At 44.8% G+C, this 20614-nt stretch overlaps 1 protein-coding gene across 11 annotated transcripts in view; it reads left to right on the top strand.

The window, feature by feature from the left end:
- Nucleotides 1-20614, top strand: part of Epn2 (epsin 2) — a 93400-nt gene that overhangs the window by 47716 nt on the left and 25070 nt on the right. For 9 of the 11 annotated variants that reach the window (XM_047542979.1, XM_047542981.1, XM_047542977.1 and 6 more), the window contains one exon: nt 514-684. The exons of the other annotated variants lie outside the window; for them this stretch is intronic. In XM_047542979.1, the coding sequence (XP_047398935.1) occupies nt 514-684 (171 nt within the window). The remainder of the gene's footprint in view (nt 1-513; nt 685-20614) is intronic. 11 annotated transcript variants of the gene reach the window in all.

The raw sequence follows: 20614 nt of genomic DNA, 5'->3' as shown, positions 1-20614 counted from the left end.
ACAGAACTACTTAAAGTTGTTTTTAAGTAAATTTTAATTAATATTTTTTAAAAAAAGAATCGTGATTGTGAGAGGCACAGAAAACAATAGGGCCATTCCCCTTAGTCATGGAATGGAAGTCAAAGGATAGAAAGCACAGAGCTGAAACAGCATCAAGTTTTATGAACAGTTTGTGGAAAGTTCCAGGTGCAAGGGTGAGATGGCGGCATAGGAGCCTGGTCATTTGATTGGGCCCCTTCTTACACCAAACCCTGGATCTCCAGCCACGGGCCCTACCAGGCTAAACAATGTTCCAGTCTGAAGTTTTCTGGTTTCCTCAAACCTTGAATCTGAGCTTCATATTCAGGGTTGGAATATGGTCAGTGGGCTCTTCACAGCTTCTGAGCAGAGGGGACCACTGTGTGGTGATTGGGACCCTGGATGGTCTTGTCCTATACCCCTTGCAGGGCTGCTGCACATCCTCTAATGGTGTGTCTCTCTCTGTGTGTATGTGTGTGTGTCCCTGCCCAACAGCGCCTGAGGCCTCGCTGTGCCCCCAACACCGCACAGGGGCCCCGCTGGGTCAGAGTGAGGAGCTGCAGCCACTGAGCCAGCGCCACCCTTTCCTGCCGCACCTGGGGCTGGCCTCCCGCCCAAATGGCGAATGGTCCCAGCCCTGCCTCACTTGTGACCGCGCAGCCCGAGGTGGGACGGCGGTTTGCTTTTCTCCTTCCTAGAAATGCTGGGCAGCTTGCTGGGGGGTGCTTGTTGAGCCAGTACAGCCAACTCTCTCCCTGACTCCTGTTCTGCCTCTCTCCTCACCACATTACTCACTTAGTAGGGGAGCTGCTCTTTGGGTAGGCATGGGGTGATGGCTCCTGTTCTCACCCTGCCCTGCTCTGACAAACAGGTTGGCCACTAGTAGTGATGGATCAAACCACTTGGATTATTGAAGTGGAAATGTGTGATTTAAACCTCACAATGCTGAGCAAATACCAGACCCTCACTTGATGGTATTGGAAGCATCATCCTTAATATACTAATAGATGCCTTGCTGAGCATCCAGTGGGCTTGTTTTTGCTTCCCAGTGAACTATTGTCATTCCTGAAATCCCCATTATCATGGTAAACAGAGAGTTAGCTGTACTGTCAATTCTAGGTCAAGGTATTTGAAGATACTGAATTCAATGGGTAACTAAAAATGGGGCTTCTCTTTTGACTAATTGATAATGTATCCTGGTCAGAGCCCACACTGTTGCCGGTTTAATTGGAAAGAAATTTTCACTGTTGTTGTCTACAAAAAAATGTTCTCTCATCTCTTTAGTCCCAAGTGGGTTTCCTGCGTGGAAAGAAAGTTGTGTCTTCTATTCTTACCAGAGGGTAGTGACAGCAAGCCTTTGTGCATCTTCCTGGATAAGGTGGCCATGCTTTATTCAGCACTGGAGACGTTACTCGTCATTGATGCCTCATTAATGCTATAGCTTATTTGACTTGGGTTGTGTGATCACAGTTCTGGGAGGTTTTCATTCATGCCCCAGGCTTCCCCTAAAAGTTTATACAGGATTTTGGCTTCTCTTAAATTGATGTTAGACAATGTAAGGAGGACCAGGTTTGTACTGTAAAAAATGTCAAGATCAAAGCTTGTTTGGAAGAGTTACCCAAAGGTTCATGAGTTATAGGTACATTTCTTCCATCATATACTCAGGGACTGTTCTGGAAGATTCCCACAGAACTCTGTGGAGCTCCTCCTTTGATTTTCTATGTTCTACCCATTCAGTAACCAGTAAGGTCTGTTCTGTTTTGAGCCCTGGTGGTTAGTTTTGGGTTCAGCTGCCTTCTAGCTTTCCCCTTGGGCAGCTGGCTTTCCTGGGACATTTGCATATTAAAATCAGGCCTTCTATCTCTTCTTCTGGGCACCTCCAGTCTTGCATCTTTGTCTGTGTAGTTCCCTGTGCTTGGATAGGCACCCCCCAAATCTGGCTAGTTGCTGAAGGTGTATAGCCCATGTGATGTCTCTTCTTCTTCAGCTCTGGTATGAATTAAAGATAAGAATGAGTATGCTTTCTTTCTCATGCACAAGATGAATTTTGGGCACACACGTGTTATGTGGAATTGCATTCCGTCCTTAACTGGTTCTCTCCACATCTCTTACCTTGGGGTTGGACCTTGTCCTGTGTTTCTTTTCTGTTCTTTCTTGGAGCCTCCTAAAGTGTTGAGAGTAAGTTAGGTGCTTAAGATATGTGTACTTATCAATTTCCTTGGAGCACATCTACTTGAAATCTAGCAATGGAGAAGTCAGAGTAACACCAGCTTTTCAGAAAAGGGTCTTAGAAACACAGGAATTTTGACTCCGGAGAGAGGTTTGTGAGGGGTACAGGGGCAGAGGAGGCAGATTGCTGAAAAGCCCCCCTTGCACTACAGTCGCCACAGCTGGAAGGCCTCTCAAACCTTGGACTGTTACCCTAAGGGACAGTGATGTGAGGCGTTTGAGGACAGCTTTTTTGAGCCATACCTCATTTCAGCCTGCCTCGCCCTCACTGCCCTCAAACATCTGTAGATCTGACCTTGGAAATCTCTCAAATTCTGTCCCTCATCTCATTCTATGGCCTCAGTCCAGTGTAGCCTTCTAATTAGTTTCCTTGCTGCCCCCCCTTCCTCTCCATCCTTCATCTTTATAAATGATTCTCTGAGCCTGGAGTGGTTGTGCATGCCTGTAAAGCCAGCAGCTTGGGAACCTTAGACAAGAGGATTGAAAGTTTGAGGTCAGTCTCAGCAACTTAGTGAGACGCTGTCTCAAAAAAGAAAAAAAGGACTAGGGATGTAATTCAGTGTGAAACGCCCTGAGTCCAATCCCTATACCACAAAGAAGCAAGCAAACAAGCAAATAAATAAATAATGCTCTGGCCCTGGGGTCAGAAAGCCCTTTACATGCCAGGTCCCTTGCAGGATCATCTCTGAGCCTTTGTTGTGGCAGACAAAGTCTTCTCTGGTAGACCTTGGTCACTGTCCTCCAGATCTGCCCACTTCCCTCCCCAAGTCTGCGCAGGTTCTTGTCTTCCCACAGAAGCACCTCAGACATCAGGTTTACTGATGTTTGTCTGCAGAACAAGGCTTTGTGTTCTTTGTGCTGGTCACCCCCTGCACTCTGGGCCCTCACATTCTTCCATTACAGTGTTTATTGCATTTCCATTCTGCCCCCCAACCCACTATGGCACTTACATGGTAATAGAAAGGAAAATACAACATAAATACATTATACGTGATGATGCATGCTTGGAAAACAGCAAAAACAATCAAATCCCCAAACAAACAAACAACAGCAATAAAAAACAAAACAAAACAAAACAAAAAAACACCCTGGGAATGTTTAAAGTTTTTGTGGGGAGCAGGGAGGATAGTTTGCAGTATGAAACACAAGCATTGAGGGAAGAGGAGTTAGCCTTGTGGGAAAATGTTGGGGAGAAGGGGCACCAGTGCAAAATCCCTGAGGCAGAAATGTGCTCAGGGTATTTGAAGAACAGGAAGGTAGCCAGGGAGACAAGCTGAGTAAGGGAGAGGGGTGGATGAGGTCAGGATAGAGCCCTGGCAGTCAGGCCTGCAGGGAGTGTAGGGTGGGGCCTCTCCAACTACCAGGGCAGTGCTTACCAAGTGATTATATCTGGTAGGAAGCATTCCTTAAATTCTTAGTCCATTTCAGCCATATGATTTTGTGTTATTGTTTGTATATTGTAGCAATGTTAAGTGGCTATAAAATTTCTAAATACTTTCTCTCACTGTACTTTCCTAGACCACATATTTCTGCTCTGTGGATTGTTACAAGGCCTTTAAGAGTCTACATGGGGAGCCAGGGGAGGGTTTTGAACCTCAGGAAGGCTTGATCTGAGTTAAGTGTGACAAAGTTTTGGGGTGTCCCTCTGCCTGTGTGTGTGGCAGGGTGAGTGCAGGAGACTGGGAAGGAGGTCACTGACTTTGTCCATGTGGGAAATGATGGTGCCTATAGTCCAGTGGGTGGCAGAAGTCTGGGAAGTGGTCAGGCCTTGGGTATATTCTAAAGAATATCCAAGAGGACTTGCTGGAGGCCTGGACTATGGTGAAGGGAAAAGGAATTGAGGACAACTCTGAGACCTTTGGGCAGAGTGTCTGGGAGGGAAGATGGCTGTGGGGATGGCAGGTTTCGGTGCGGGGAGGAGGGCCAGCAGGGGAGAGACATGTTGAAGTGTCTTCTTAACATGCAAGAGGAGGTGGCAAGAAGCCTAGAGTTAGGAGAAAATTCTGGGATGGAGATGCAGGTAGGGAGTTGGTGTATGAATGGTGCTTCTGGTCTTTAGTGCTTTGGCCACCTCTGGCAACTTATGTTTACTTGAAGGTTCAGGGTGCTCTGGCCTTAGCTTGCCTATGTTGGCTGTCCTCACATGGTCCTGGTATGCAGTTGGTGCTCAGGAATTTTGCATGTTGGCTGAAGCTGTGTGGCCCAGAGGAGCTACTCAGGAGAGAGTTGAAGGGATTTGTCCAAGATCACCGAGATGGCATCTGGCTTGGACTGGAGCCTGACCGTCAACAGTATACCTGTTCCCCATCCATGGTTCTTGCCACCCTCTCATGTAGGACTGGCCCCAGCACTCAGCAGGCCATGAAGAAGATGTAGAAGTTCTTGTGGTAGTAGGAACCCACTTCTAAGGTAGTAGAGCGGAATGGAGAAATCTTTCCTATGAGTCAAGGTGAAGGCTTGGGGAAAAAACATCTCTGCTGTCTTCAAACTACGCATGCTGTTGGATCAGGGTCAGATCGCTTCCTCTTCCTGCCTGTCTTGGCTGCCACTTAAGGCTGGTGGAACGAAGCAGAGCCCAACTTGGTAATTGCAGCCTTCTTTGGCTGGGCTCCCTGAATCATCCTCCGGAGCTAGAGCCACAGTTGTCCTGATGCACCAGGAACCAGCCTAATGTGTTGGAGTTTTTGGTGGGAGTTTTAACTGCCAGAATTCCTGTTCTTTCAAAAGGTAAAGAAAAGATAAAAGCCAGGTGTGGTGGTGTTTGCCTATAATCTCAGTGACTTGGGAGGCCAAGGTAGGAGTGTTGCAAGTTGGAGGCCAACCTTGGCAACTTAGCAAGGCTCTAAGCAACTTAGGAAGAAGCAAGACCCTTTTTGAAAAATAAAAAGGACTGTGGGGCTGGGGATATAGCTCAGTTGGTAGAGTGCTCAACTCGTAAGCACAGACCCTGGGTTCAATCCCCAGTACTGCAAAAAAAAAAAAAAAAAAAAGAAAAAGAAAAAAACCATAAAAAATAAAAATAAAAAGGACTGGGGATGTAGCATAGTGATAAAGCACCTGTGCATTCATTCCCTGGTTAAAAAAAAAAAGGTGGTGGGGGTGCAGAGACAGTGTAGAAATCCTTGTTCTAGAGTGAATCAGAACAACTTGAAGTCCTACGACCAAAGTGATGATGGTGGGCTTTGCCCCATGTGGGTGCTGCCACCTGCTACCTGCTCCTTGTCTTCTAGAAATAGTGTGACAGCCCCTTCTGTCTGGGATGATACTGTTGGCACTCTGGATGGTGCAGTCAGCTGTGTGTGACCAGGTGTTCTCCTAGGGAAATGTTAGGGAATCCTTCAGACCCTCAAGCTCCTTGTGCCAAGGCTGCACCCCTCATATCCACCGGCAGTACTTACTAAGTGATTACTGGAGATTATGATCATTTAATGCATTTGCCCTGCTTCACTTCAGGAAGGATTTGAGTTGGCTTATAAAACACATTCAGTACCATAGGATTAAGTACCAGATAAAAGTGGGGCAAAAGGAAAACAAGAGTGAGGAAATAAAATAACCAGAGTCATAGGCAGTTGCTAGAGATGGATCCAAATTTGACTTTGAACTTCTTAGCCCCCAACACCAGAGAGGACATATTGTCTTTGGTTTCTAGACAAGTGTTCAGGGTCTAGATGGAGGTGTAGGAGGCCAGGGGCTGACTGTGCAGGTGGGAGGGGCAGGGCCTGAGCAGCCCCTCAGGACAGTATGCACAGCTACTGTTATGGGCACTGTCCTGTGGCTGCCCCAGATCTGCTGCCCATGTATCGGGACCTGAGCATGGAGTCCTACAGTCTGTGAGTTAACTCTCTAGTGGTAGAATTCTGTGCCTTGGGGATTTCCACATCTCTCTGGGAGTGGAGGGGTGGCATGACGATTGTGTTTCCTCCATGGTGAACAACTGTTCTTAAACCCCATAGGAAGTACTCTGTGGAGAATCTGAAGGCTTCTTGTACACTATTTCATGTGTGTGTGTGTGTGTGTGTGTGTGTGTGTGTGTGAAGTCTCCAGGGCCAGCAGGTCCTCTGGCATCCTGGTATCCCACCTGCTGACCAAACTCTGGGAGTAGAACTGGAGCTTGTTCAAATACAAAGGTGCTCAATAAGTAGGTATATGAGAAAGGAAGTCTTACATAGGCCAGTTGTTGAAAACCTGAGGATATGGGAAGAAAGCATAGTAATTGTTATAAAAAGAAAAACCCAGCTAGCATGTCCCTCAGAAGTGCAGGAGGTGGATCTTGGAAGGAGTCTGGGCCAATGCAGGGCTCCTAAGAGTATGGGAGTGGGAGAGAGGAAGGGTGGGTAGAAAGGGTGGGAGAGGAAGCTCTAAGGACTGAGGGTGGAAGGGAACATGAGACTGAGTAGCAGTAGATGGTGCCAGCCAGGTATTTCCTGCTATTAGGAAAGAGCAGGGACAGTTGGCCAGTGGGAAAGGTACCTAGACTTTAGGGGCCTTTGGGAATAGACCAGAAATTTGGTGGGGATTGAGACCCATTTGACATTTCATTTGGCTGGAATAAATGTGCTCTGCAAATCCTGGGAGTTCTGCATCTTCTGGAGCGGGTAGTCCTGGGGCAGAGGCAGGGGCAGGGCATCATTGTGCTATAAAGATTTGATCTCTTCAAGTGGAAAATGGAATCACAAAGGGTGCTGGTCAGTAACATGTGCACACCCTTGAGGTGGCAGTTTTATTGGCACATATGTGGACACATTAGATACACAATGCTCATTCTTACCACAAGGGCTTGGGCCGTAAGTGGGATTTGAGTATATGATGATGTGAGCTGCTGAGCCAGAAGGCCTGCGGATCACCTTTCTGGGCCTCTGTTTTCCCTCAGGAGGAGTCCATTCACACCCTTCCTAAAGGAGGTAGGGAGGACAGGTGTGGTTAATGCAGAAACTCAGATGAAATCACTCCCATAATTCACTCAGTTGCAAGTGATAAAGCCAGAATTTGAACTGGAGTTTGGGAGGATACTGGTTCCCTTTCTTTATATTTTTTTTAAAAAGTGCTTTAAATTTTTTCTACAAAATAGAGGGATATAATATACCGCTGTTAAGTTTCAGGATTGTGTGGTCCGTCTCATGTAATGATCTTATTTCTTATTTTTATAGTTTTTAAGAGCTGGAGTACAATTTAAATGACTACTTAATCTGGACCTAGAGTTTATGGAGCTCACTACTGGTCAGAGGATGGCATTATTTTCAGAATTGAAACATGGCCATCAAAATTTCAGATTGGGTATTATTAATTATATGATTGGCATTGACTTATTTCATGGAAAATTGAAATCGTTGATAAAAATATTCATCTACATATTTTTAAAGCATCCTTTATAGTATAGGTAAACAAACCATTGTTGATAAACTGAGTAAGTGTGGTAGGGAATAGGGAAGTGTTTTTAGCCAGTTGACAACATGGCCACACAGGTCCTGACTGCCATGGACTTGCAGGACAGCAGTTGCTAATAATAAATTTCAAGAGAGTATTTACAGTTATGTGAATAAAAATAGGAGGGACATTGTAAAGACAGATTTCTTTTTGCATGAATAGATAGATCAAATAAAATTGGAATATAATCTTTCATGTTTTCCTGTGTCATTTGTTGTTGTCTTCAGAATGCTTTTCACCATTGGAAATTATCTTGTTTATTTTGTTTTCTGTCTCCCTGCACAAGCTAACTGTTGAAGTGGGATCCTGTCCACACCTGTACTATATCCTTAGTGACCCAGCATCTTGCCTGAGTCAGGAGAGGTGCTTAGTAAATACTTCATGAATGATTGCTGTAAATAAACCTTAGTTGTTTTCTTTCTTTTCTTTCTCTGTGGTGATACTTTTATATGATATGCTCATCTCTGTTGCTGTCAGTCCCAGGCATGAGTGTTATGCTTTTGAAAATACATTTTAGGGCTTTTCCAGAAATATAGAAATATTTTATACACAGTCATATATTGGTTAATGACGGACCACATGTCTGATAGTGATTCCATAGATTATAATGGAGCTGAAAATTTTCTGTCATCTAGTATATTTTGTTTCTTTTTAACTTTGTGCTGGAGATTGAATCTAGTGCCTTGCACATGCTAAGCATCCACCCTACTACTAAACTAAACCCTCAGCCCTCACCTAGTGTCTTTGCCAGGCCCTTTCTATACTTAGGTATGTTTAGGTACACAAATACTTATGCTTCATTTCAGTTGCTTACAGTATTCAATACAGTAACACACTGTACAGGTTTGTTGCTGAAGTGCAGTAGGGTATCCCATATAGCTGAGGGGTGGAGTGGACTGTACCATCCATCTAGGTTTATATAAGTTCGTTCTGTGATGCCAACACAGTGATGCATCTCTCAGAAGGTGTCGCCACAGTTGAGCAGTACACCACCATATTTGTGTGGTTTCTAAGTGTTTTAAGTTTAAGTTCAGCAGGCATGTTTCATAGTTACTGTTGTTTAGGAATAAAATACTATTTCTCATTTTGCCCTTTTCCTCCTATACTACTGGCTCTCAAGCTGGCTGCACAGGAACTTTTAAATTTTCCCAAAGCATGGGCCACACCTCTGACTACACCTTTCAGATCAGACTTACTCTCCTACCCCATCACAGTGTCAGGTGACTACGGTGTTCCACTGAGGCTTTGAAAAACAGTTCCAGGGATAGAGTCCATGTCAGGCTTTATTCAGTTGGAGGAATCTTCCTCCCCTCTCCCTTTAGCTGTTGACCATGTAGTGCCCTTTCACAAAGTTTTGGGCAGCAGACAATATTCAACTCTCAGCAGCTTGGAGATTGGTGTTGCAAATTGGATTATTCACCTCCTGCTGACTGCTAATGAGAGCTCAACCCAGCACCCTTAAGTCACTCAGTGACTGCCTTTCCATTTCTAACTGGTAAGGCTGGTGTGGACATGAAGTATTTCTCAGTTTTCATTATAAGGGTTCATGATAGTGTAGAAAGTGCAGGGGAAAAAGTCAACAGTATCCTGTAATCTTATTACATAGGCAACTGTTGTTACTTGTTGGTGTTTTTCCTCCTGGATTTTTTTCCTAAGCACATTATTATCTACCCTTGCTATTGTACTGTGAGTCTAACTTTGCATTCCTGCTTTTTGTCTCATGACATTGTAATAGAAGCATTTTCTCTGGTTCCTGCATAACTCTGTAAATATTTTTTCCCTATATTCTATTATGCATTCAGTTTGATGGTATTGCATGTTTTTTATTGTAATTTAAAAAATTTGTTCTAATTAGTTATACATGACAATAGAATGCGTTTTGACACATCATACATGAATGGAGTATAACTTCTCATTCTTCTGGTTGTACATGATGTAGAATCACACCGGTCAATTCACAATAGCTAAACTATGGAACCAACCTAGGTGTCCTTCAACAGATGAATGGATAAAAAAAAATGTGGTATATATAAACAATGGAATATTACTCAGCCTTAAAGAAGAATGAAATGATGGTATTTGCTGGTAAATGGATGAAGCTGGAGAATATCATGCTAAGCAAAATAAACTAATCCCCCCAAACCAAAGGCTGAATGTTTTCTCTGATATACATATGCTAATTCACAATGGTGGGATGCTAGGGAAGAATAAAGTTACTTTGGATTAGGCAGAGGGAGTGAAGAGAGAGGAGGGAGTATTGGGGTAGGAAGGATGGTAGAATGAATTGGACATTATTACCCTATAAACATTTTAACATCTGCATACAATGTATAGAAAAACTCAGGGAATTGGTTGCAGGACCTCCACTGGATACCAAAACCTATAGATGCTGAAGTCCCTTATATAATTGGCATAGAATTTGCATGTAACCTGTGTGCATCCTCCCATGTACTTCAGATCAACACCAGATGACTTATAATACTGAATAGGATATAAATATTATGTATATAGTTGTTTTACTCTATTGTTTAGGGAATTATGACAAGAAAGAAAGACTGTACAATTTCTTTTCTGAAACATTTCCAATCCAAGGTTTGTTGAATCCACTGATGTGGAACCCATAGGCCCAGAACACTGTGTCTCACTGGGTGAGTTCCTAACTTATCCTTTCCCTGATGGGGAACTGTTGGTCACTCCTCATGTTCACACCAGAGAGCAGATTTCAGTGATAGGGTTCCAGGGGCTTTTGGGAGCCTTTAGGTTGTGCTGTGTCTTTTTTTTTTTTTTGATACCAGATTGAACCTAGGGGCACTTAGGCACTGAGCCCCATCCCCAGCCCTTTTTATTCTATTATGAGACAGGGTCTCACTGTGTTGCTTAGGGCCTCACTAAGCTGCTGAGCCTGGCTTTGAACTTGTGATCATCCAGCCTTAGTCTCCCGAGCCATTGGGATTACAGGTGTGCGCCACCATGCCAGACTAGGTTGTGCAGTTTTGTCATAGCTATCAGCTAGGAGGTCCTTAACCTGGAGAGGACTAAAGGTCAGGTCAAAGCCTGTACACCTAAAGTCATTGTATTGACCAATCTGAACTACAGGTCTGAAGAGTGTTCCATAAAAACAAATCTTAAATGTATGTTACACAGATAATATGATAGCATTATGGATATATTGTTCATAACCATGTGCTGTTTTCAAAGGACATTTTCCAAAATGTTAGTTTGGGTGTGTCAGAGCCACCCCTAAGCTTTAATTTTATTTTTACATTTTTGTGGAACTGGGGATTGGACCCAGGGGATGTTCTACCACTGAGTTACATCCCCTGCTTTTTATTTTAAGACACTGTCTTACTCTGTTGCCCAGACTGGCCTTAAACTTGGGATCTTTCTACCTCAGCCTCCTGAGTAACTATGCCTGGCTCCAGCTCTAAGCTTTGAGGGGCTTACAGCTGGTAACTGAGATCTTGCCTCAGGCGGGCTCAGTTTAGACAAGCAGGCAATCAACAGTGTGCTTAGTGAGGTGCCTGCTACTGTGCGGGATATTGGGACAGGTGATGCAAAATTAGCTGTTCTCACCCTTAGCATCATTATTATTCCCTGTGTGTGTGTGTGTGTGCATGATGGAAGACAAGGCACAGGGCAAGGCATGGGACAGGTGAGTGGAAGGTGGAGCTGTAAGTGCAGGAGCAGTGCCCCCATCTACCCCTCAGCACTGGACTTCAGAGAGTACAAATCAACTAACTCAGAAATAAGACAGTTTTGCAGTCTGTTTGTTTGTTTTTCTCTAATTCTCTGCATTTTCCATGTTGCTACTAAGTTATACCTAGGTTTTTTATTGGACGAGGGTACCAGGAGTGGAACCCAGGGGTGCTTAAATACTGCCAGCCCTTTTTATTTTTTTATTTTGAGACAGGCTCTTGCTAAGTTGCTTAGGGCCTCACTAAATTGCTGAGGCTAGCCTCAAACTTTTGATCCTCCTGCCTCAGCCTCCCAAGTTGCTGGCACTGCAGGTGTGCCACCATGCTCAACATTTATACCTAGGTAAAGGTAAGCTTTGATTGAGTTACTTCTTCAAATTTTAATCCTTTAATCTGTGAAATGAACATACCATAATACTTTCTCCTAGGTTACATGCACTTCAGTATGTTTCTGTGCATGGGGATATGCTCCAAAAGTGGATTATCTACAATAAATAATCCACTCTACAATCAGAGTTATTTTCAAGTTCTGTCTGATGTAAACTTTGGCAGGTTTGTGTGTGTGTGTGTGTGTGTGTGTGTGTGTGTGTATCAAATTCAAGGCCTCATGTATCCTAGGCAAACACTCTTATCACTGAACTACCCATCCCTTTTTATTTTGTTTTGAGGCAGGGTCTTCCTAAATTGCTGGGCTAGCCTTGGACTTGAAATTCTCCTGCCTCTGTTTCCTGAGTAATTGGAACAACATCTGGATTTTAATTATTTCTTCTATGTAGAATTCTCATCAGTGAATGGGAAAAGTATATAAACATCATTCTCTCTTGGAATATTGCAAATGCTTCTTAAGTAGATTGTGTCTCAAGCAGCAGATGGGAGTGCTGTCTATCCCAGAGTCCACAGGGGATACTATAATTTTTAAATTTTTAATTAATTAGTTTTGGTATTGAGGATTGAACCCAGGGTTGCTTTAACACTGAGTTACATCCCTGGTTCTTTTTATTTTTTATTTTGAAATAGGGTCTCACAAAGTTGCTGAGGGTCTCACTGTGTTGCTGAGGCTGGCCTTGAACTTGTGATCCTCCTGCTTCAGCCTCCTGTGGCACTGAGATTACAGGTGTGTGTCACCATGCCTGGCTAAGTACTATAATCTTAAAAATGATTACCATTTTAATAGGTGGAAGTTATTATCAGAATTAAAAACCTGGTTTAAAAAATGAGTTTATTGTTTCAAAGTCCAGGTTGAATATTTCTTATCCAAATGCATGGGACCTAAGTCTAAACATGAAACTCATTTATGTTTCATATATAACTTATATACTTAGCCCAAAGGTAATTCTGTACAATATTTTTAGTGCACCTGTGTTTTTGACAAAGACCTGTCATATGAGGTCAGATGTGGAATTTCCCACTTGTGGCATTGTATCAGTGCTCAAAATGTTTTGGATTTTAGAGTGTTTTGAATTTTAGAGTTTTGGATTTGGAACACTCAACCTGTATTACGCTAAGAAAGTGCTATAGTCCTTTTATTTCTGTGAGGTTATTATTGAATTTAGAAAGAGATAAATTGTGTTCTTAAAGTTCCTTCTGCACCTGATTTCTGTTCCCAAGCTTGGTTGCTTACTCTCACTAGTACTGCATGGACCCAGTCACCCTTTTCCCCGCTGGGCTTCTGTCTGGAGAGCTGGGCCCCCAAGGTAAGGCATAAAGGGCCTCTTTTCCCTGCACTGGTTTCCAGCCACCATGAGGCCCACACCCCAGTGCTCCACCCAAGGAGGTACAGACTGTGCCTTTGTTACAGAAGCCACAGCACCAAGACCCCTGGGTAATGAGCACTGAGAAAAGGTGCTTGATGTTTTGGACAATCCTTTCTTTTCCTACTCAACAAGTTGGTGATCTGTAAGGGAGAGAGTTTAATCTGTAGCTCAGAAAGAACAGCATAAACTTAGGATGGGGTTTGAATCATGCAGACTAATGGAAGGACTGCCTTTTGTCTCTGATCCCCCCCCCCCCCAAAAAAAACATGGCCATTGTGTGATACCTGCCTTCTTTCTCCTGGGGTTTCAGCTTCCTTGTCTGTAAACGGAGGTGGCAGTGCCAGCATCCCAGGGTAGTAGTGCGAAAGTTACAGCCATTATTAGTTCAGCAGAAACTAAACTTGTAGCTCAGCTGATAGAGAGCTGAGTGCTGCTCTGTGCAGAAACAAGTCAGTGCAGCCCCCAGCCCCTTAGAGCTGGCAGTCATGGAGGAGGGTGCGTTGTCTGGGAGCAGTGTGGAATGCACCATTGGAAATGATGAAGACTACAAAGCCGTCACTGCATGGGCACCCACCAGCTAGCTGTCCAGGCCTGCTGGGGCCCATTCCAGTGAATAAAGCTGATGACCGCCTGCCCTGTGGACGCCCCAGTCTGGTGAAAGACCATCTTAGTAGCATAGTCACAGAACATTCATTTTGAGAAAGTAACATTGGAGGTGGCTTCTAGGGATTTTAGAATGAGGATGTGCTTCTCTTTCCCATTATAGGACTATAGGGAGAATGTATAATCCTGAGGCAGTGGCCCAGGCAGGCACAGGGCTCAAGGCAGAAAAGAGCCTAGTGTGGTTGGTGTTTGGGAGTATGGGAGCGTAACCATGAGGTGGGCAGCTGTGGTACTGGAGGCAGGGGACAAGACAGTTTGTTCCCTGCATTCCAAGGATGCTCACATCAGCATGGGACACAGTGGGAATGCCTTGAGATGTGTGTTAGAAAGGGCTTTGGTCTGCTTCCTAGGACTGCCTTGACAAAATGCCACTTAACTGTGGCCTGAGATATCAGGAATGGATTATCTCACTGTTCTGGAGGCCAGAAGTCCAAAATCAAGGTATCAGCAGGGCCGCCCTTTCTTCCTTTCTAGCTTCTAGTGGTGGCTGGTGCGTCACTCCTGTCTGCTTCCATCGTCCATGGCATTCTCCCTTCGTTTATCTGCACCTCTCTTTCTTCTCCTCTTGTAAGGATACCAGTCATACAGGATATAGAGCCCACCCTGCTTCAGTATAGCCTCGTTTTAACTAATTACATTGGCAGTGACCCTCTTGTGGGCTTGACCAGGTGGTTCAGGAACATTTCCAGGTTTTGTGGGATCTCTGTGGAATGTATCCAGCTTCCTGTTGCAACTCCTTAAGAGCCACTTCTGGCCTGGGCTCCCATCACTGCCCCCTAGACTAGTCAGATGGCATTTCTGCTCTGCTTACAGCCTCCCACAGCACCCTCAAAGGCTGAAGCCTCCAGACTCTTCCCTCAGGTGTCTTGGGGAGCTCTCTGCTTACACCAGAGCCAGAGCGGAAGTACCCCTACCCTCTGACCTCCAGGTCTCTTCCCCAGTGTCTCCTCTCAGGCCTTCTCCCCTGCTGTGCTCCCCTTCTCCCCCTTCTCTTTTGCAGTGTTTTTGTTTGTTTCTGGTCTTGCCTTACTAGAACACAAGCCTCATGAGAACAGGGCCTTTCTGCATGCTTGAGGAGTGGCTGGCATGGTGTAGTATACTCATTGGCACCAACTGAGGGCCTTAAATCTCTTTCAGGGTCCTGGGAACAGTTGTGGGATTTAGGTCCCAAGATTTGGCTTTGAGTTCTTATCCTGCCCCTGGCCAGCTGTGTGCAAGCCATTTTACCTCTCTGAGCCCTAGTTTCTTCATCTGTAAAAAGGGTCGAGAGGGGATAGGGCTGGAGGTGTGTAGCTCAGTGGTAAAGCATGTACTTAGCATGCATGAGGCCCAGGGTTCTATCCCTAACACCTCCAAAAAAGACAAAATAAAAACAAAACAAAATGAAAAACTCCCAAGAGTGAGCCTTTCAGGATCAGACTCCATTTCTCCCCAGCTGGGTTACTTTGCTCAAGTCACTGGCCCCCTAAGCCTCAATCCTGGCCTGTATAGAGTGAGGATTCAGTGAGAGACCCATGGGCATTATAAGAATATCACCTGCGTTTCACATAGTAATTTGTTTGATCCTCACAATAACCCCAGGAGATGGCTACTCTGTCTCCATTCTGCAGGTGAGAAAACTGAGACACAGAGAATTTAATCTCCTAGACTAAATGAAGCAGAGTCCAGATCTGAACCCAGACATTGGGGCCTGAGTGTCCTCTCCTCAATTGCCATGCTAATAAGTACTCTCTCTGACAGTGCTCAGCGTAGGTCAGATCTGAGGAGGAAATGCAGAACACAGATATGGGAACCACATCTACAGCCTGGATTCTAGTCATGTCTGCACTTCACTGGGACAGTCCTAGAGCAGTGCTGTGATGTCTCCTGATAGGGAGCTTCCTACCACTGAGGAATAGATGCACTTCCCTCCGTGTGAGTGAATGTCAGGAATGGAAGTGCACCGCCCCCCCCATCCACATGAAGAGCATGTGGTAAAAAGCTGTTCCGGAACCACAGGAAAATGGGAACAGCTGCTTCCTGTGGGGAGCGTGGTGGGAGCAGGGTGAGAGGAGTGTCCCTCATTGCCTTTTTTTTTTTTTTATTGTACACAAATGGGATACATGTTGTTTCTTTGTTTGTACATAGAGTAAAGGCATACCATTTGTGTAATCATAAATTTACATAGGGTAATGTTGGTTGATTCATTCTGTTATTTTTTCCCTTCCCCCCACCCATCCCACCCCTCTTTTCCCTCTATACAGTCCTTCCTTCCTCCATTCTTGCCCTCCCTAACCCTAACTCTAACCCTAAAACTAACCCCTCCCACGCCCCATTATGTGTCATCATCCACTTATCAGCAAGATCATTCTTCCTTTGGTTTTTTGAGATTGGCTTATCTCACTTAGCATGATATTCTCCAGTTTTATCCATTTCCCTGCAAATGCCATAATTTTATCATTCTTTTTGGCTGAGTAATATTCCATTGTATATATATACCACAGTTTCTTCATCCATACATCAATTGAAGGGCATCTAGGTTGGTTCCACACTCTGGCTATTGTGAATTGAGCAGCCATGAACCCTCATTGCCTTTTATGCTGAAGTATTAAAGAATAAGTTATGGGCATCATCACTTCACACCCCTAAAACTTGAGGATGTGTCTATTCTAGAAGAGTCACAAAACCACTGTCATACTTCAAAAAGTCAGGAATTGGCAATATCCTACTCTGGAGGCCAAATTTAGATTTTGCAGTTGTCCTGAAAGTGTCCAGCCACTGGTTTGGCCAAAGCAAAAGTACCTAAGAGCATGAGTTTCTTGGTCATCCTGTCCCTTCAGTTTATCCTAATTTTCTCAGGGTTCCAATAGACTTGGCCTGAGTCTTTCTCTGCTGCCTCTTGCCTTACTTAGTCTGACCCTCACCCTGAACTTCCTATAATCTGGAAATCACATGTAAAGTCTGAATTCCACTCTTGTCAGCATTTTGCTGGGACAGTCCTAGGAGGTGTTGTGACAGCGCCTGATAGGCAGCTGTCCTACCACTCGGGGTCCTGGGTTGACCACATGGCAGGAAGTGGTCATGGCCTATCCCTTTGTTGTAAATCACATCTGCCCTATGGCTGGACAGTGATCTGGCTTTGGTCCAGCTTTAGTGTGCTTCTCATTTTGTACCTCTTTGTTTTTTCTCCCATGTATTTATATTCCTTCTCTTTTTTTCTGTTACTGGGGGTAGGCTGATTTTATTTTCTCATACCGCTTTCAATTAAAAGCAATCCTTTCTGCTCCTCCCTGTGAGTAGACAAAGTAAGGACCCTGAAGATCCCCTGAGTTTAGAAGCCTCAGCTCAGGCAAGAGCTACTGGGTGGGAGTGTCCTCAGTGGCCGAAGTCATCTCTGGCTTAGGAGTAGCCTGGGGATCACAGGAAGATGTCACAACATTGAGGAAGACTGAGTAAGCATCCCCCTGCAGTTCAGTAATGAGGAAGGAATTTGACTGGACTGGAGATTGGGTCACCCAAGGGAGGAAAGCTGGTCCTGGGCTCAATATGGGCTCCTCCTTCCCTTCCTTTAAGGGACACCTTCCAGGCAGAAAGAGAAGGTCAGAGACCAGCCAGGCTTGCCCAGATTGTTCCCATAGGGCCAGAAAGGGTAGGTTTTATGCTGTGTGAGGTAGAGTGTGTGAGTTCCTGACAGCACTCTAGATCCTGAGGGGTGGTCTAGCTGGGTCCTGGGTACTCCTGACCCCTCCAATAAGCCCTGTTATTCTCCATTTCACAGAAATAGGAGCAGAATCTCAGAGAGGTCAGCCATTTGGATGTGCTCCCACTGTTGGTCAATGGTGGAAACAAGATTTGCCCAGACAGCACTCTTTCTGTTTACCTGGTCTTCCCCAGCTGAATGCATAGGGGCAGAAGGGATTTCAGCAGTGTTTGAACCCACATGGGTCTTCTCAGGTCCTTGAGGCCCGACAACCTTGCATACTTGCCCAAAACACTTGTGTACCTACCATCACCAGACCAAACCCAGAACACACAGAGTCAAGGCCCTTCCCCTGCCTCCCCTGGTGTCTGTGTGAGGCTCACAGAGTCATACTGGGGACCACACAGCTTCTGTCTGACACATAATATCTGTTCCCTTTATTTAGCATTGTGTGAGTGGCAGATGCTGCTTCAGTACTTTCTAGGAAAATTGCAAAATATAGCTGATAAGAAGCAATTTCCTGTTTTTTTTTTTTTTTTTTTTTTTAAATCAACTCTGCTTCACTTCTTTCAAAAGTATCTGAAATTGGTCAAATGAATCATCTTCTTTAGGAAATCTCTTGAATTCTGTTTTAGGAGCACATTTGGGAAAGAGGGTCCTTCCCATAGCACAGGGTACAGGCATCCAGGTCCCACCTAGGTAGTCCCTGAAGCAGGCAGGGTGGAATTGAATCTGGGAGATCCTGACTCACCTGACCTGGGAGTTCCTTGGTCTTCCTATTAGACTGAATTTTGAGGAAAGTGTTCGGTAACAGACTGGAAAAAATAAAAGGATCCCACCTGTGGTTATAATTCTTGGCCACAGTGAAACTCTTTCAGGTGGAGTCGGTAACACAGAAGCCTATCTCAAGATGGAGAAGGCCCATGATGTAGTTGGTGGTATGATTAACGTAAATGAACAGTTCCTGTTCTTCCCTCCGAAGAGTGGGGGCTAGGGGAAGCAATCGGCACATAGAGAGTGGCTCACCCCTTAGGCACTTGCTTTCCCTTAGGTCTCTGTGAGTTGTGAGCCTTTGAATCCTCAGAACAGGGCCAGGCTCAGGTGGTCAGAAGGGTCCATTCAGGCCTATTTCACAATGACATCTGTGTTCCCTATCATGTGCCCAGGCACAAGAGGCCCTTTGTGGACTGAGATGCTGTCACTAGGGCAATGGCGTCTCTGCTGGAATCCTCCCTTCAAGCTGAGACCCGCTGTGTGCAGCTGATATTTGGGGTTTTATGACTGTGAATTCTGCCACCTGTGAAACTGAGAACTCTACATCCGTTTTTAAAAACCACAGTGTGCAGGGGAATACCCTTTGTCTTGAATTTCCACATTGATGTGGTGAACTATTTCCGAATGTGCCGGTTATGTATTATTCTCTCTGCTCTGGTGGTGGTGATGGTAGAAGGAAGCATATACATTTGCATTTGAATCTGGCCTTGCAGGTGTGCTTTGAAGTTCAGGGGACAAGGGAGGCCTCATTGCTGGACCAGGTCTTGCTCAGAGCCCCAAGCAATTCATCCTTGGCCTGACTCTATCAGCCCCTGTGATCATGTGGCCCAGGAGCAGCTTTTCCTGCCAGGATGGTGCTCATTTTCCAGAGCACTCTCTCTGAGTTGGGTAAGGGACCTTCTCTTTTATTCATTCTTGATCTTCATTTGTTCATAAGTAGGGGATGTCAGAGCTGTGTCTTACATAAACCTAGGGTTTTGTGAACCACGCTTCAGATTATCATCAGAGAGGCTGACAAGAAGCTGCTGGGTGTGAATGACTTGGATAGAGAGCTCAGTGGATGAGAGTCCCCCAGAACCATCCCCCAGCATGTCCGGTTGCCATTTCCCTTCAGTCCAGGTGGCAGCATCTTTTTTTCTTGAGCATGGGAAAGCCAACACCCAAGCTGTCTGACTGGTACCAGCGACTTTGGAAACAAAATGAACCAAAACTATACTTTTTGTTTCAGTGTATTGTTAAGAAATCTAATTATTTAGATGGATTCAAAAGACTTTTCAGACCATCTAGCTTTATTTCTAAAGAACAACAGTGGAAAATGTAATTGAAGTAATGCACTAAGATGGGGTTTGACTTTATTTTGTTTAGAGAAATAACCTTTTTTTTTTTTTTTCTTTAAACTGCAACTTGCTTGCTTGCTTGCCTATTTATTTATTTGCTTGTCGGTGCCATTTAGTGAAGACATGAGGGAATTGCTTGCTGACTTTTTTTGTGGGGTTCAGGGAGATGACAATAAATCACAACAAATACACTGTGCTTCATGCCCAGTATTGTTCCATGTTAAATCTTATTGATGTAAATTTTTAAAAATTTCACAACAAAGTAAAGTTGTCTAGCAATATTACAGCAGAGAAAAGTTTCCAGTCTCCCATCCCACCCCAGCCCTCTGCCTGAGGCATTTTGTGGCTACCTGGCCTGGTCCTTCAATGGATTACCTCTGTGGCCCAAACTGCATTTAGGCCTCTTCTCCTGTTTCATTCACTGTAGCCAGGGCCTGGCCATCTAGAAACTGCCTTTGTCATGAGTCATTCCTGACCTTTTACTTTCTCCCAAAGAAAGCAGATCCTAGGAAGCAAGTTTAGAATGGAGATATAGAAGCAATATTTAGGCAAGCAAATCCTGATGGCTGGGTTTGCTAGTATGCATGTTATGAAAGAACATGTAAACTAATACACATTTATAACATTTTTAAACAACTACCCCTAAACCATGAAATTGAATTCTTTGTCCATCCACCTATCATCCAGCTGGTAGGTATTTGCCAGTCTGGGGTAGGTGCACTGAGGGATGGAGAGAGTCTGCCCAGCCTGGCAGCTGAGACATCCTGAGATATCCTGGAGGGAGGCTAGATCTGCAAACCACAGAGCTGGAGGAGGAGGTGGGTAAGCTGAGCTGCACAGAAGCCCAGGGGAGGCCAGAGTCAGGAACCTGCTGAGGCAGCAATTCCATCATAGGGCAGGCCTTGCTCTGAGAACTTTAGAGGAGCTGGGATGGAGCAGAGGTGGACACTTATCCTCATGTTCCCTAAATTTTACATCAGTTTCTGGAGGCATCTGGACTCCCTGATCCACAAGCATCCTGTGGCTCTTTGAGCCCTGGCA

This window comes from Sciurus carolinensis, chromosome 3 (assembly GCF_902686445.1).
Source record: "Sciurus carolinensis chromosome 3, mSciCar1.2, whole genome shotgun sequence".
NCBI lineage: Eukaryota > Metazoa > Chordata > Mammalia > Rodentia > Sciuridae > Sciurus > Sciurus carolinensis.
This window is presented reverse-complemented; position numbering and strand designations above follow the sequence as displayed.